The 18431-nt window shown below is 40.0% G+C and overlaps 1 protein-coding gene across 1 annotated transcript in view; it reads left to right on the top strand.

The window, feature by feature from the left end:
- NUFIP1 (nuclear FMR1 interacting protein 1) overlaps positions 1-6465 on the top strand; it is a 29241-nt gene extending 22776 nt beyond the window's left edge. Inside the window, exons 9-10 of the mRNA XM_069970532.1 lie at positions 1361-1602; positions 4835-6465. Of these exons, the coding sequence (XP_069826633.1) occupies positions 1361-1602; positions 4835-5134 (542 nt within the window). The 3' untranslated portion in view covers positions 5135-6465. The remainder of the gene's footprint in view (positions 1-1360; positions 1603-4834) is intronic.
- Positions 6466-18431: the final 11966 nt, after the last annotated feature.

Raw genomic sequence — 18431 nt, forward strand, 5'->3', positions numbered from 1 at the left:
GCAACAATTTTAAGCCGGATTTAGACACTAAATAAGTACACTGGTTTAAAAGTGGTCTAAAACTTAGTTTGAATGGAACTTTTATTTATCTTTCCTATTATGTATATAACCCCAATTTGGTAACACATTAACACTTTTTCAATGCTGGCAATTCTCAAACAATCATGGTCGCTAGTATATGTGTTATCAATCTTGGGCAACCTTTTCCCAGAATAATAGATCCCTTTTATTCCTGAATTCTTAAAACAAAGGATGATTTTTTTTTTATCTAAAAATAATGGCAACGACAGAATATCACATACACCACTTTTTGCTTGTGATGAACTGATTCATTCTAAAGGTCCCTAAACACCCTATACTTTTGTCGATATAAAGTGTAAGGGGTTCTCCCAACTGACCACCGACAGGTGATGTCGATAGAGATAGGGGTCGGGCTTGGTGGAAAATTACGAAATCCCTGTGTATTTCTGTGTATGGGGTGGACAGAGGCCAGACGGGAGAGATGACTGGCAGTTGAAAGATCGATTGGCGTCCGTTGTTGAAGGTGTATGGCCTTTATCTGTTTACCACTTATCTGTGGTGTTCGTGTTACCTAACCAACCAGTGTTAGTATTGTCCTTCTTAAAGGTGTTATCCAGGGTTAGAAAAACATAGTCGTTTCCTCTTTAGGGCTATGTTTCCTTAACAGGAACATAGCTGGGAAAGGCGGCCAACTTGTAATATAGACATCTATATAATGAGATGATTGCCTTTCTTTGCTATTTTCCTGAAGTGGGAATATAGCCTAAAACAGCACCTCACCTGTCCTCGGGTTGTGTGTGGTATTAAAACTCTGTTTTATTTGTTTTGATGGAAATTAACTGCAATACCACACACAACCTGGGCACATTAGTGGCACTGTATCTGGAAGAAAGTGTTTTTTCTAATTCTATAGAAATTGGGGCTTAATTTACATGATTGACCAAACATGGCTCAGAACAAAAAGACAAGATACTTGTTTTTTGTTCATCTACATAGTGTTCCATAGAATAATAGGGTAATTAGCATGTATTGCCCTGTAGATTGAAATTACAAACTAAGAGTTTTAATCTACCATTGTATAACCTCTTACCAAGTATACAAGCGTAGATAAAACCTGATTTCTGACTTGTATAATAAAGTTGATAAAACAGTACTTATTGTCTAAGAATTTGCAGACTGTACTGTTCATAGTTCTTTTGTAGATGTGTTGCTTCCCTCTAGTGGACAATCGATGTAACATGCTAGTACAGAATTTTGTTGCACTTAACTTTTTTGTGTGTGTGTGTGATTCCTACCTGTCATTGAGCTACGTTGATCACTTCTGTGATTTCTGTTTCAGAGATGCCAATCAAGAAGGTAATTAACGCCATAGAGGAAAACAGACAATTATTGGAAGCACATGGGCAGAATATGGACTTCAAGCTTCCAGTCGTTAAGAACACGACACATGCAGCAAGCAGAAAGTCTTACAATGCTGCAGTACAGCCAAAAGTCCCTTTTAATAAAGTCCATCCCAAAAAAGGCCACAACAACACAAGGAAACCTGTTAAAACACCCAGTCGGACTACACTGCTAGAAATGGTAAGAATAGACTGTCTTTATCTAAAGGACAATATAGATTTAGGGCCCTATTACATGGCCCGATAATAGGAGCAAGTCAGCGACCTGTCAGGTCAGCACTCGCTTGCTTCTTGTTCCCTGCTTGCTGTCGGTGCTATTACACACACCGACAGTGAGCGGGTAAGTGGTGGGGAGCGGGAAGCTGCAGGAGGGGCTGCCTGGATGATCTTTATTACACGCTCATATTACTCTGTGTGATGGCCAGCAGACTGTCGTTATCGGGATTTTAGGTCATGATTTAAATTAAAAATCAGCCGACATCGTGCATTACAGCTGATACATGGCCTAATAAACAAAACGATAACTGACAATGATCGGGCAGATATGGCCGTTAATTGCTTCATGTAACAGTACCCTAAGGCCCCCTTCACACAGAGCAAGAACGGCGGAATTCCGCCAGCCTCCGTGTCATAATGACAGTCTATGGGAGGCTCGTGCGGCTCCTCTCTCCACACTAAAGAATGAACATGTTCATTCTTCAGCGCCGAGAGATGCAGCGTGCGAGCCTCCCATAGAGTGTCGTCATGACACGGAGGCTGACGAAATTCCGACATTTTTGTTCTGTGTGAGCGGGGCGTTAGGGTATGTGCACATTTAGGAATAGGGGAGGAATTGAAGAGGAAAGTTTTCTGCTTGAAATTCCTTGCCTATTCAGCTCTGGCAGAATGCAAGTGGAATTAAAGCAGAAATTAAGCCCCCTGTGACTTGTATAGGATTCCTCTAGCAGAATCCGCCCAAAGAATTGACATGTCATTTCTTTGAGCGGAGAACGGCAGGAGCAGACCCTCCCATTCACTTACTGCAGGACACTGAGCACGGTGAAATTCCACCGTTTTTGCTCAGTGTGAACTGGGCCTTAGTGTGCAACTTTTAGGGGGGTATAGTGGGCATTATTGACACCCGTTAACTAGGCAGTACCCTGGGTGGATGGAATTCTGCACATTGGAAATGTATGGTGTAGTCTAGGTTTACAGAGCTGAACAAGTTGGATATCTTTTGAGCTATTTAATGTGAACTGTTATGGTGCCTTTACACAGAGAGATTTTTGACGCCAAAGCCAGAAACAGACTATAAACAAGGAACAGGTCATAAGGTAAAGACTGAGATTTCTCCTTCAAATCCATTCCTGGCTTTGGTTTCAAAAATCTGTCAGATAAATCTCTCTATGTAAAGGCACCCTTAGCTTGTTGCATCACATCAAATATTCATAGTCTTCTTACATATCTGCCTTATTAGCGTAAGTGACACATGTTAGACTTCTTTATGTAGCCCAGTAACACATATTTTGGGGGGATAATGTGAAAGAATGCAATTTTTTTTTACATATTTAATTTAAGCTTTGCAGGTCGATATGATGATACCAAATTTATATAGTTTATTTTTATGTTTTACTACTTTGGCACAACAGAAACTACCTTTCTATAAAAATATACTGTATAGTTTTTATTCAATTCATTTTTTATGGAGAATTAAATATAATTGTAGTATTTGGTGGGTAGGGTGGGGAGATTTTTTAAAATTAATATTTTATATAACACTTTTTTTTAAACTTTTGCTCTATTAGTGCATTTTCACCAGTGCAATACTTTGCACTACTACTGTATAACATGGGCAATCTATACAGCCATGCCAGTGTAGAGGCATATAAATTGCATTTCAGGAAAGAGAGTCGGTAATCCAGCACTTGAAGCAGAGAGATTCGTTTATTTTTCAATGCCAAGTTTACAAACAACACCTAAGTGCAGTGACCCCACAGGACGCGTTTCAAGCGCATGCGCGCTCTTGATCACCCAAGTTTCCCTTGTGAACAACTTCCTTAAATCATCACCTCAACAGGTGTACATGACCAGGTGCACAAGTTAACTCTAAAAGAAACAATGCTTTGATTGCGGTAACATATACAAAAACATAAAATGAACATAATAAACTAAAGTGAATAAAAATAATAATGAATGAATGGAGTAAAATGAAATGAAATGAAACATAACATGTAATGAAAAGGCAGGGGGGACTCACATAATGCACTTGACTCAATTAGCAACAACTATATGTATTACAAGTGTAGATATGTATACTTGAAATCTCACAAGAGCATTTAATATAATATTTAAATTAATCAGCGGTCGTTACTAACAAGGTTACCAACAGTATGCTATATGTTATAATAAAAGCTAATGAAGAAACAAGTGGATTATGTGAGGGAAAGAATACATAAGCAAGTTCCATATATGTGATGTAAATAAATTGACATGGTAAAAGGCCATAATTTAACAAATAACATATTACTATGGGAAACAAAGCTGAACATGATGAATAATAATGGATAATCAGTGAAAAACTACCCAAGTAAAATGATATTCAAAAAAACTGGATAAATCGCTGATATATACCATTATTTGGAAAAACACCAACAGTGCGATTATAAAAGGTTGTAACTTAATGTGTACAGCCTCTAATGATGAAGCTAAATAGCTAGCTACAAAGCTGCTATTGCCAAGAAAAACGCAATTGTTGCTGCTGCTCATGTTATAAGTAAATGTGAACATGCTCTTAACGTTACAATGTTTAACTACATGCACAATATGCTCATGTTATCAGTAAATGTGAACATGCTCTTTTACTTATAACATGAGCATATTGTGCATGTAGTTAAACATTGTAACATCTAGCGTGGGTGGGCGGGAACACGGGGAAGGGGGCCATTCACTAACATAACATATATTACAAATTTGTATAACTTTGTAATGTGTGTTATTTAGTGAATAATTGCTTACCGCTGCACTACCCCTTTAAACCAGTAATCTCGGTAAGTCCAGGTTTATATCTGTTGACTACCCTTCTTGGCTCTTCATAGAATTGATGGCTCAGATTTTATAGTATTAATGCTTTTAAGACTATGTGTGGCTGTCGTACAAACCTGATGTGCCGCATGTTGTTCAGATAGTTATTTACCTTCCTGTCAAGAACAGATTGTAGTGTATTTAATAGTAATGCTGGCAAGAGTGTAACATGGCGGTGTAATGGCTGCATGCTTTGGCGGCATTTATGACAATCCTGCCTTTCCTGGCTATGTCTCGTATCTGCCTGGGCATGCAGCTTTATGAGATCTGTACACGGACAGCTATCTTTAATATTTATACTAGATGAAAGAACAATATTACAATCTCACACTTCATTTGTCCTTCTCTCCTAGTTGCTGGCCCCTGACATAAGACATGAGAGAAATGTCATTTTACAATGTGTCAGATACATTGTCCAAAATAACTTTTTTGACTGCACGTTGAAGCGCGAGCAGCAGGTCACCAGCGAGTCTTCACCAGTGAAACCAAAGGACGAAAATGGAGAGACAAAACCCAAAGTGGAAAGTGTGCAGAACGTTGGGCTGGATGGGGGAAAGGCTCCTGTGGCGAGCTCCTTCCTAAGGCAACTGGAGCCTGTGGATGATGAGATCTGGGAGACTGATGCTAGCTGTGTTGAAACATTTGCTGTGTAAAATGTTTTAAGGATGAATAAACAATCCCCCCCCCCCCCCCATACTGTACTCAACATGTGTGTTTAGGCTTTGTCCACACACCTGTCAGAGGCTTTGTTTAGAGCCTTCATCAGGAATTCTGTCAGATTGTACGAAAATAAAACTCAAAAGAATGGTCACCCAGTGGACCCCATCATAAATCAAGACGGTCACAGTTAGTGTTCATCGCCAGGCACTTCCATCATATTTTCCGGAGTCGAAAAATTGACTGCAATGTGAACAGAGCTTATAGTAGTTATCCAGGGATAGAAAAAAAAACAGCAGCTTTCTTTTAGGAACAGCGCCACCTTTTGTCCTTAGTTTGCATGTGATATTGCAGCTAATTTGTATTGTAGTGAATAGAGTCAAGTTGCAATACCAAACGCAACCTGAGGACAGAAGTGGTGTTGTTTTTAGAAAGAAAACAGCTGTGTTTTTCGATCTCTGGGTAAGCCCTTTTATTATTTCAGCTGTTTTGATGTCTGTTTTAGCATATACATTTGCCATGGCTTTATGGAGTATACAGTATATACATAGAACTCTATCTGATATTGTTCACAAAAGGACATTTATCAATGCATTTCCCAGAGGAATAACTGAGGAATGGCACATCGGAAAATTCTCTATCATTATTGTTTTATGGGGAGTGGAACATGTGCCAGGAGCGCTGACAGATGTACAGCCCATACTGTATATCCACTTATGAATGTACATACACTAATATATTGTATCTTCAATGATGGTAACCTGTAAATAGCAAGATTATGGATTATTAATGTAATCCCTAAGGGAGGTAATTCAGTCTTCTGTTCGATTTGTCAGGTCTATTTAGAGCCTCTTAATAAATACGGCACATCATGGGTCTCCAAACTGCGGCCCTCCAGCTGTTGCAATTCTACATTTCCTATCATGCCCGGACAGCTAAATCCAAAGCTTTAGCTGTCTGGGCACAATGGGAATTGTGGTTTTGCAACAGCTAGAGGGCCGCAGTTTGGAGACCCATAAGCCACATTTTTAGTGGCTGCAGTGTGCCATGCTTTGAAATCCACATGTGTGACATGTCATCTATTGTGATCATGTTATCCACACTTCAGTGCTTGCACCTATGTGATACTTATGTAATATACATGTTGTGTACAGTGTTCTTATATCCCAGAAAACATTTTCTCCGGAGTGGAGGGAATAATGTATATGCAGCATCTTTTGTACGCTGTCTAATGTTTTCACCTTTGAATGCACATGGGAAGCTATATTGTTAAGCTGAAGGAATTGTATTCCAGATTTTCAGTTATTAAAGTTTCCCATTAAATGTCTCCTTGTTCTCAATTTATCTGGATTGAGGGTTAGGCTGGCTATATACTCCAGATGTTTGATTTAAAGTGGGTTAAACATTCAGTGTATCAGTGGCCTGTATATTCAGAGCTTCATGGTAATATACAGTTACAGACATGGTTATTACATCATTACTCAATGAGCGGTTTATACAGTTCAGGAAGCAGCCATTACACGTGCTGCCTCCATCCCTGCAGTCACATGATCATTGGGTAGTTAATGGTTCTTCATAGACCCAGATAATATCAGGTGGTGTATACTCTTTGTAAATGGGGTTAATATGTCAGCTCTAGTTAAAGGAAAAATCATAAATTAAAGGAGAAGTCCTGTGAACATTTTTATTAAAGTATTGTATTACCCCTCAAAAGTTATACCAATGACCAATATACACTTATTCCAGGAAATGAACATAAAGTGCTTTTTTCCCTGCACTTACTACTGCATCAAGGCTTGACTTCCTAAATAAAATGGTGATGTCATGACCCGACTCCCAGAGCTGTGCGGGCTGAGGCTGCTGGAGAGGATGATGGCAGGGGGACACTGTGGGACACAGGGCACTAGAGGGACATTGTGCATCCCCCTGCCATCATCCTCTCCAGCAGCCACAGCCGCACAGCTCTGGGATGCAGGAGTAAGTGCAGGGAAAAAAGCATTTCCCGTAATAAGTGTATATTGGTGATTTTGTATAACTTTGGGGGGGGGGGGGGGCAATACAATACTTTAATAAAAGCTTTTGCCGGACTTGTCCTTTAAAAAAAAAAAATTATAATAAAATGCCCCACAACAGGATTTCCTGTATAAAGTAAAAAGAAAATACACTGCAAACACTGAACCACATTCAGCAGCGTCATGACTTAATCCTAGTCCACAGCATAGTTAATCATCTCATTCCAGTTCTTAGTATGGCTGTCCCTTTCGTTCCTGGTCCCCAGTCTCCTAAACAATGACATTTACTGTTGCTAGAAATGCTCCATCTTCCACGCTTAGCTCCAGTGATGTGGCACAATGCTGCCTTTTCCCTGCTTACCTCAGCTGCTTCTGAAGCCATCTCTGAATTGACAAGCCGTTCAGCCAATCACTGGCAATGGTGCTGTCCTGCCTCAGTCACTTCAGAGACTGATTTAGAAGCTTCAGGGGCATCTGTGGTGAGTGATCCAATGTAAGGTCTTTTTCTTTTTATACGTGGTATTAAAATAGCTTGTTTAAAAAAGTGGTCTTTGGTCAGGGGTGCTCTTATAGAGGGGCAGCTTCCATAAACTATTATTGGGGGGGGTCACAGAAAAAGAGATCTAGATGGTGTAGATAGAAGGTGGTCATCTTGAAGTTTCTGTGTACACTTATTTTTTTAGTAAAAAAAAAACAACAACAAGGTGCTACAGCAACCCACAGGTGCAAGGGCTTACCGTATATACTTATCCCAGTGTACTTACACATGATAAACACCTGCTCTGTAGATAGTAAAAAGTGAGGATATTGGCAAACTATTTGATCAAAGAGAGTTTACCATGTCGCCAACATTGGCCTCAGAGACATGGTCCCTACTCTAGCATTTTCACACTAGCAATGGCCTCTCCTGGGCTGAATAAGCCTACAACTGGGCAGATAGGAGCCAAATGATCTCTTTTTATTGCACCCTTGGAACATGGGTGGAGTGCAAGCTAACAGGAGGTAGCCACACCCCCCACATTCAACAGAAAAAAAAGAAAAAATTTGCAGCACATCTATGACTCTGTTCACACTGCAGGTTGCTTGTGGCTTAAAGGGGTTATCCAGTGCTACAAAAACATGGCCACTTTCTTCCAGAGACAGCACGGCTCTTGTCTCCAGCTTGGGCAGGGTTTTGCTACTCAGTTCCATTAAAGTGAATGGAGCTTAATTGCAAACCGCACCTGAACTGGAGACAAGAGTCGTGTTGTCTCTGAAAGAAAGTGACCATGTTTTTGTAGCACTGGATAACCCCTTTAATTACAGACAAAAAAACAGAAGGTGCAACAGCAACCCACAGGTGCAAGGGCTTACCGTATATACTCCTCCCAGCGTACACACTATAAACACCTGCTCTGTAGATATTAAAAAGTGAGGATCTTAGCAAACTATTTGATCAAACAGAGTGTACCATGTCACCACGTCAAGGCGTCCTCAGAGACATGGTCCCTACTCTAGCATCTAGTAAGTAGAATGCTGGTTTTCCTCTGAAGCTTTCTACAGACAATATAACACATTTCTATTAAGTTTACTTTCAACAGTGCAAACATGAAATTGTGCTACTAAGCTGTTACATGAAGATCAGCCCTGTATTTTTACCATGTCATTCTATCTGTTACATTTACTTTACTATAAGAATATACCAAAAACAATAGAGCCTCTGTGATCCAGTTATTGGCAGCAGATCTGTATGGTCTACTGAGGGCATTACTTTCTACATACAAAGAACATTAAAGGAAAATGTATATTTATCACAAAGAATCCCTTTAAATATAATAGTGGACATATAGTTAGCAGTTCACAGAAGCATACGGTGACTGGTGACTAGGGCTGGTTATATAGCTGCTCTGGGCATTAGGCATCTGCATAGATTCTGTTCAGCTATTCCTGATAAAGAATATTATCTAACTGAAACACTGCAGTCTATGAGCTAAATGTCACAGTTGTATCTTTTTCTGTATCTAAGCAGGATTATAGTGACATTTAGCCTTCTGTATGGAATATCTCAGCATACTTGTGACTGAGAAATGAGTGTTATGACATTTATGCTTCTATTTTTTCTATTCCTTTCAACTATTTAGTTCTCTGCAGTTGGTAAATAAAATTTGTAATAAAAAAAATAATTTCCTTTCTAAAAGTTTAAAGAAATAATTGTACAGGAAATGCCTATATTTGTTTATCCTTATGTGAAAGTTACTTGTGAGATTCTCTATGTATTTGGTGTGCTCTTTGTCAATGTGTGGGGGAAATTTTAAAGGGAACCAGATAATCACTTTAATTCTGCTGGAACACATGGTGACTAGAGATGAGCGAACCTCAAGCATGCTTGAGTCCATCCGAACCCGATTGTTCGGCATTTGATTAGCGGTGGCTGTCTCTGTTGGCTTCTCATCACCCCACCAGCACTGGTTGATTTATAGATTGCTCCCTGTTTGCATATAGGAAGAAATCAATCAAGTCACTTGGAAACAGCCACAGATGTAACCTCAATGATAGTCTTAATGTTTTCCAGGCAGCCTTATAGTGTGTTTACACCGACAGATTTATCTGACAGATCTTTGAAGCCAAAGCCAGAAACAGATCATAAAGGAAAGACTGAGATTTCTCCTCTTTTCAAATCCATTTTTGGCTTTGGCTTCAAAGATCTGTCAGATAAATCTGCCTGTATAAACGCACCATTAGGCTGCATTCACACATCCTGTGTTCTGTCCGTGAAAAATAGACGACTCTGAAGTTGAATGCAAACCCTGGTCTGTAATGACAGAGCCGTGGCGATCCAAAGAGGTTCCCCACTGCCGGCATGAAGTTGTTACGTCATGCCGTCCGGGGAAAACCGACCAGGGTTTGTATTCAATGTCCTTGTCGTCCATGTTTCATGGACAGAACACGAGATGTGTGAACGCAAATGTCGAATGATCAGACTTGAGCATGCTTGGGTTGCACTCATCTCTAGTTTTAGGCCATGTTCAAACATCGTATTTCAGACAGTATTTTGGTCAGTATTTTTCGACCAAAACCAGGAGTGGGTTGAAAACTAGAGATGAGCGAACCTGGAGCATGCTGGAGTCCATCCGAACCCGAACTTTCTGCATTTGATTAGCGGTGGCTGCTGAAGTTGGATAAAGCCCTAAGGCTATGTGGAAAACATGGGTATAGACATTGGCTGTATCCATGTTTTCCAGACAACCTTAGAGCTTCCCCAGCTAATCAAATACCGAACGTTCGGGTTTGGATCGACTCGAACTCGTACCCGGTTCGCTCATCTTTATTGAAAACACAGAAACTGTACACTCTTGATTTTGGCTACAAATACTGAAAGAAATACTGACCAAGAAATACTGTGTGAAAAAAGCCTTAAAATTAAAAACAGTCCTTAGCGCCCTGTGCGTTACAGGGACATATCAGCAGGTTAGAAGAGTCAGTAACTCTGCAGCTACATGGACCTATTAGCAGGTTCATATGTATGGAGCAGAACGGACTTCAAAGGCAGCTGAATGATAAATCAATTGCTGAGCTAATGAAGCGATTTGCTTCGTTTGGACTGTAAATTTGCTCATCTCTACTCAAAACATGACCTGTTGGTGGGCCATGAGGACTAGAATTAAGAAGCACTGGTGTAAAGTGTTGCAAAAGAGCATATTTCTCATTTTCCATGTATTATTCTGTTATACAATAATGTAATACCTGGCTATACCATGTTCAGATCATAGCATTTTCTTTAAATGTAAAAATAAAAAAACATAATATCCTTTCTGACATATCTGACTACAAGATATATGTGATGAGTGATGTCACTGCCTGCAAGCACCATGTGAGGGCACTGCAGGGTAACATCAGTCTCTGACAATTTCAGAACTATGACATGCTACTGTAGATTCTCAGATTACTGCTATTATTTACTTGTACTGTGCATCCATATTGAGTAATTGTAAAATCAGAATATTTATTTTATTAGATAGAATTAGTATCTTCTGTTCATGCCTCATACACGACACCTCTGCTGTGCAGTTTTGCAGGTTGCCATGTACCCAATAGATGTCACTATTTTAATGTTTCTGTCTTATCTAGTCTTTACACAGGAGCAACAACTATATTGTGTGGAACCGGCAGTTTGCTACATGAGGCCTGTTAACAGTTATCTAAAAGTGTACCTCTTTTTATATAATAAAAATACCATGTGGTGGACCTTACCCTATAATATTGTAATATTTAGAGATGAGCGAAATAACAGATTAACGCAGGGCCGTATTATTAGCTGCCTTAGGCACTAAACCTGAAGGCGCCCCATCTTCACGCACCAGTTAGCATCATGAAGAAATGGGAGCGTGGTTTCAGCCACATATATTTCTCTACATGTAGAAACATTGACTTAATCATGTTTTTCATGGCTTCCAACTCCTTAAAACATAAATTAATTGCAGGATTGGTAGATGATAGCTCCAGGCGTTATATTTACCACCACCAGACCTGACCAATATCACCATACCCCCCCCCCCCCCCCCCAAAAAAAAAAAAAAAAAAGACACCAGATTCACTGGCAAGTCTGAATGGGAGGTGGGAGACTTAAAGAAATAAAAACAAGAAAAATTAGTTTCCTTCCCCCTGCTCCCTGGTGCTGCCCTAGGCACCGGACCACGGGTGACTAGTGGTGAATACGGCCCTGAATTAACGAGTCCTGGAAAACTGGTACAAGTTTCCCAGTACTGGATCCAGCTTTTACCAGCACCTGGGTACATGGCCGTATTAACAGCTGCTTCTGCCCTAGGCACCAAACCTGAAGACGCCCCCTCTTGGGGAGCGTGGTTTTGGAATTGCCTTTTTCATGGTTTTTAACTACTTAAACATAAACAAATTTCCACATTGAATCAATTATTAGAGCCGTCTGCATATTGTCTGAGGGAATTCTCACCACAGGATTGGTAGGTAATAGCCCCAGGTATTACATTTACGAGACCTAAATTACTCCACTATACCCCCCCCCCCCCCCTCGAGAAGACACAGGATTTACTGGCAAGTCTGAACAGGAGGTGAGATTAAAAAAATAAAAACAAAAATAATAAGTTGTTTCTTTCTCCCTGCTCCTTGGTGCTGCCCCCCTGAAAGTTGCTGCCCTAGGCACCGGACCACGGGTGCCTAGTAGTAAATACAGCCATGCCTGGGAAGGAGCAGCAGCGAGTTAAAAGGCAGCTGAGTGGATCTCAGACATGATGAAGTGCTTTACTTCGTTATTACTGTAAATTCGCTCATCTCTAGTAGTATTCCTAACATTCTCTAGTGCAGTGCTTCTCAATTCCAGTCCTCAGGCCTCACCAACAGGTCAAGTTTTGTGGATTTCCTTAGTATTTTACAGGTGATATAATTACACTTAGTGCATCAGGTCTTATCACAGGTGTCCTTTGTATTGGATTTCCTCAAAACATGACCTTTTGGTGAGGCCTGAGGACTGGAATTGAGAAGCTCTGCTGTAGAGGATGGGCTGCCTGATGTCCATGCTGCATGATGGGCAGGAAGTACAGAGTCTGACATAGTGTGGGCACCAAAGGGAATCTGTCAGCTGTAATTTAGGTTCCTAATTGATGACACTGTTACATAGCTATTAGGCCAAGAAAACACATGGAACCTTTCATTTATCCAGCTCTGCTAAAAAGAGTCATAGAGGCTTTCCCAAGCTCCTTAATAGATGCAGCCTGAAATGTCTCCTCTCTCCCCCTCCCTTCTGATTGACACTTGGAAGCTTAGGGCCGTATTCCACCGGACGATTATCGTTTGCATAATCGTTAACGATTAACGATCTCAAACAACCACTATTGCGAAAGACCTGAAAACGTTCACTCATTTCCATGGAACGATAATCGTTACTTATGATCGTAATTGCGATAGTTTTTCTTCGCTATTTATTCGCTATTGCGTTCGTATCTATTGCGAACGACTGAACGATGTCTTATTCAATGCGAATGATTTGCGAACGAGCAACGATAAAAATAGGTCCAGGTCTTATAAAGCGATCAACGATTTCTCGTTCGGTCGTTAATCGTTAACTGCATTTCAACCGAACGATTATCGTTTAGATTCAAACGATTTAACGATAATCTGAACGATAATCGTCCGGTGGAATAGGGCCCTTAGTCCTGACCAGGTTGAGGTATGGAGGAGCTGAGGAAAACCTATTAGACTTTTCGTACTATAAAATAAAAGCATTTTCTATGTTCTGGAAGCAAAGACGGATATATGAAAGGTACCATGTGCCTCCCTGATCTAACAGCTATCCAGGCTTAAGAAAACATGGCTGTATTATTGCAGAAACAGCACCATTCTTTTCCTCTGTTTGTTTTTTTGTAGAACAGTTCCACTGAAGTGTAATACCTTGCATAACCTGATGACAGGGGTGGTGCTGTTTTGGCAAGAAAGTAGCTGTGTTTCTTCTAATCCTGGATAACCTCTTTAACTATCTATAAAAAGCATCCTGATTATACGTGTTTCCATAGCATCAACTGATGTGCAGTCACCTACATCAACATGAATGAGTCATGATTCTTTCAGATAAACCATCTTGGCAATTTCAATCCCCTCCCCCCCATTTCTTCTGTACTTGGATTATTTGGGGAAAAAGCAATTTATCTGAGTCATGTCAGACTTCAAGTCAACATACCATGTAATGTCACATGAACAGATGCAAGGTGATGTATATGTGCAAAGAACTAGGGATATAAACAAGAATATGCAGGAAATAAATCTCTGCTTCCTATACATATACAGTATGGTTACATGCTATATCTTCATTATTATCTCTTAACACAAAGCCTTCCAGTTATATCCTAGTCAAAGTGCATAGCCTAAAGGAATGACTGTCCATCACTGGGACATGGGAGGCCAAATGTGGAGTCAGTCTGCTCATAATTTCAGAGAGGTGACAGGACAACAAGCTAAAACATACCTTTGCTAGTGTTGATGGCTTTGCCACAACTTACAAAATTATGATTTTCTTTCTAGACTCAAATGTTAAGGAGGCAGAGCCAAGCTGTTTAAGTGCCACAGCATTGCATGGGAGTCGTAGACGGCTCAGCCCTGTAAATTGAACTCTATGGGGGTGATATATCAAAAGGTGTAAAATTTAATGGTGCAAATTACCCACAGCAACCAATCACAGCTCAGCTTTCATTTTTCAACCCTTTGATAAATCTGGGCCTATATGTCAATCATCCAGTGAGGGGAGGAGGCCCAAAAGTTAAGCAATGCGGCAGCAATTAAGTAGTTTTGCCCCACCTTCTTGACACTTCAGCCCTGGGAGAACATCATAATTTTATAAATGGTAGCAAACCCATCATTATTAACAAAATATATATGAATATATTTATATTAAAGGGGTAGAGGTTAAAAAAAATTTAATTTCTGCATAAGCATACAGCATTACTTACATATCTATTCCAGTTTTGAAACTACCAAAAATCCATTTGTTTGCACCATCAGCCTGATCTCAGCGAACACACACAATGTGAGACAGAGGCATGGAATATTTGTCTCCTAAGGTGTGAGAGCAGTGGGAGCAGGAGACAATGTGAATTGACACATTTATCTTCACTTTTCACTTTCACTTTTATTGTCCACATCTGTCAGTGAGCAGGTACTCCCAGCCCTGGTGTAACTAAATTGGAAAAACGATAGCATCCCCACACTTAATGAAGGTTCAGGAAGCTTTCTAACTTGGTAGCAATTACACAGATTACAGATATGTATTGCCAAGGAGTCTGGATTTGTTTAATATACCTTAAAAAAAACTTTGTTTGAAGCAATATGAATACATGAGGACTTTTGTGCTGCCTACAAAATGAATATTTCAGGTAAGTTAATAGAATATTTTTTAATTTTGGATGTCCTATGGCAGCATATATTGGAATTTAAAGGGGTTATCCAGCGCTACAAAAACATGGCCACTTTTGCACCACTCTTGTCTCCAGTTTGAAACTAAGTTCTATTAAAGTAAATGGAGCTTAATTGCAAACCATACCTGAGCTGGAGACAAGAGTGGTGCAAAAGTGGCCATGTTTTTGTAGTGCTGTATAATCCCCTTGAGTAACAATTGAATGGGGGGATTGTGTCGAAACAGCTTGCTTTAGCCATACTCCAAACTTGGACAAGGGTGGATGTCCATCATATGGTTCTTGACAAACATACAGTAGAACTAGAAGAAAAGGAGATAACTCTGCACATGTGCAGTTGAGGAGTAGGGGCCAGCTCTGTGCAGGTAGCTGCAGTTCATGTTGGAGTATGCCCTCTACTGGTAAACGAACATTCTCAGAAGACGTTAACACCACAGACCTCTGCAGAGAGGGATTACAGTGTTTGTTTGCTTCTGGCCTCTACTTGGCCCCTAATTGTACAAACCAATTTTTCACTTTCCTAAGCGACGGAGTCTTCTGATCACTTTATTAACAACCAGTGGGATTTCTCATCTCTGGGACTGGATTTACTATCTTGGAATGTCTAAGATTATTGACATTGGAAGCAGATAAAAAGAACAGTGCTTCTGAGTGAAGAGTGTGAGTGATATCAGCAGACAAACAGGCAGAGCAGGTGTCTCCCACATATTCACCAGCTAAGGGCTGCTGGCAAACATCATAAAGTCTTTGTATGGTCTTTCTTATTCTTTAATAAAGGCCGGACATCTGAAACAAGACAACGCAATTATCCCAAAAAGATAAGACCAATAAGAAAACTTACGTCCTAATGACTGATCGCATTTCAGTAGACCTAAGGGGCCTATTAGACAAAGCGTTTTATAACAATTAACAATAGCAATCGATTACCATATTACACAGAACGATAGTCGTTAGTTTCCATTGTTATTACAATCGTTTACTCCATCGGATCCCAGCAAATGAATGAATGATGTGGAATTATACTGAATCATTATTGAACGAATGTGGAATTACAGTGTACGATTAATGATTAATTAGGTTCAGCTCATAATATGTGATCAACGACACACAAACGATTTTTTGATTGTTGCCTGCAGTCACACAAAACGATATAGCGCACAATAATCGTAATAGGGCCCTTAGTCTGCCGGCATTCATTGCATGTTATTTGCACACAATGGTCAGCCAAAATGGCTTCTGAAGGCCTTAGTGGCTGTCAAAATAGATTTGTACAGCTGGCCACAGATCAAATAAAAAATTGTAACCACCTCCCATTCTGACACACAGGAAATGCCTCCTCGACCAATAAACTTCTGCAGCAGTGATCTGCCTCAATTAGTGATTGGCTGAGCGGGTATTACATGCATGAAGCTCTAAGTAGGAAGATGGCACTGTTGGAACAGCACGTTGTGTGTGTGGGGGGGGGGGGGGGGGGTAAGTGGCAGGTGAGTGTTTTGTTTTTTTAACCCCTCCTACACACTCCCCCTAAGCAATTTTAAATGTAAAAATATTTACCTGAACAACCCCTTTAAAATGACTGCTTTCAACAATATTGTTCTAAATTTAAGGAAAGTATATTAGGTAAGTTTGGAAATGAGAGAGTGGTCAATATTATTTAGAGTGAGCTTCAGTATTTTAGGAATAATTTTTATGGAAGGTCCAGGTTTAGTGTTTGGCTCAGGAATCTAGACTCCAATGGTGTCACATGATGTCATATCTACATTTACTTGATAGATTTCAAGGGTCACCCTGCTCCCCTTCTTACTGGGTGGCTCCATTTCCCCGATATGACACTGGTTCCAGTCCCCACTTCTCACAGAGTAACTAGATGACTCCCACAGCTCTTGCTGGGTTGACCTGAAGTCACATTTTCAATACAACTCTATGAGATATAAATGTGTTCAGCACTTCTATCTCCTGTGTCATCGGCTGTGCTAGTTTCACAAGGTCTCAATAGACAAGGAAGTAGTGTGGTTAATATCATACATTGCACAATGCATACCAAGTTACTATCTAAAAATCTTATAGCTGTAAGGTGTCTGAAACATTTCATATGCAGCTGATGTGTTATCTCATCATCTCATAATCATCTATGTAAAGATGTAAAGATAAACAGTGGTGCCTTGGATTACGAGCATAACTCGTTCCAGGACCGTGCTTGTAATCCAAATCCACTCTTAAACCAAAGCAAATTTTCCCATAAGAAATAATTGAAATGCAGACAATTGGTTCCACAACCCAAAAATAATGATTTTATATTCTGAATAACATGTAAAACAAATGAAACAAACATTTATAAACAGATGAATATGTGATATTATAGGTTACTGTACAATATAGCAATCAGCATGTGGAGTATAATGTACAGTAAATGCATAAACCTGATAACACAGCAGCAGTTTGTAGATAGAGGATGGAATTGCAGATCCCCATAATGCAGTAGCGTAGTACAACAGGCTAGAATAGAGAAACAGGGCTGCTGTCAGAGGTCTGTGTGGTCACATGACAGCAATGGGGAAGGGGTGTGTGTTCAGCATGGACCAATCAGGACTGACAGACTGCAGGGAGCATGAAGGAATGAGCAGGGCAGATGTGTGCACAGTATAGCAGTATTTTCTGTCCGGGGAGAGAGGGGTTACAGCTATGAAGAGATTACCTCCAAAGTCCTGTCCCCTGATGTAAGCCCCAGCCTGAAGTGGATCTGCTATGATTTGGGAGGTGAGGGAGACTTCCTGGGTCAGAGTACAGTGCTGTAGACCCAGCTATGCAGACCATGCCCCTCCATCACTCCCCCTCCCACCCAGTACAGTGAGCTCTTAAACCAAAGCAATGCTCTTAAACCAAGTCACAATTTTAAAATACTGTGAGCTCTTAAACCAAAATGCTTTTAACCCAAGTTAGTCTTAAACCAAGGTACCACTGTATACTTACATATGTGAAGACAGCTATAGTCTAATGCAGGGTCATTGTCTCAACTCATGATATTTACTGCATTATTTACTGTATTTATAGTACCTGATATAGTGATGTATTCATTCTTATAGTGAGAGAGAGATCTGCCTTGTATTTATTGCATGATATATCTTCACTTTTGCTTTTACAATGAAATGGTTACAACTTTATTCCGTCTCTGTCCAAAGAAAAGTTTAGAAAGTTATTTGATTATTTGTACTGATCACTTATGATATTTACATTGTAACATGAAGTGAGTGTCTCAGTTACACAGTTCATGATACAGTATCTGTTCTGACTCAATGATGCCATCTACTGCTCATTGCATGTCTATACAGCAAAATTCTATGTTCTATGACATTTTGAATTTTTTG

This window comes from Dendropsophus ebraccatus, chromosome 5 (assembly GCF_027789765.1).
Source record: "Dendropsophus ebraccatus isolate aDenEbr1 chromosome 5, aDenEbr1.pat, whole genome shotgun sequence".
NCBI classification, from domain to species: Eukaryota; Metazoa; Chordata; class Amphibia; order Anura; family Hylidae; genus Dendropsophus; species Dendropsophus ebraccatus.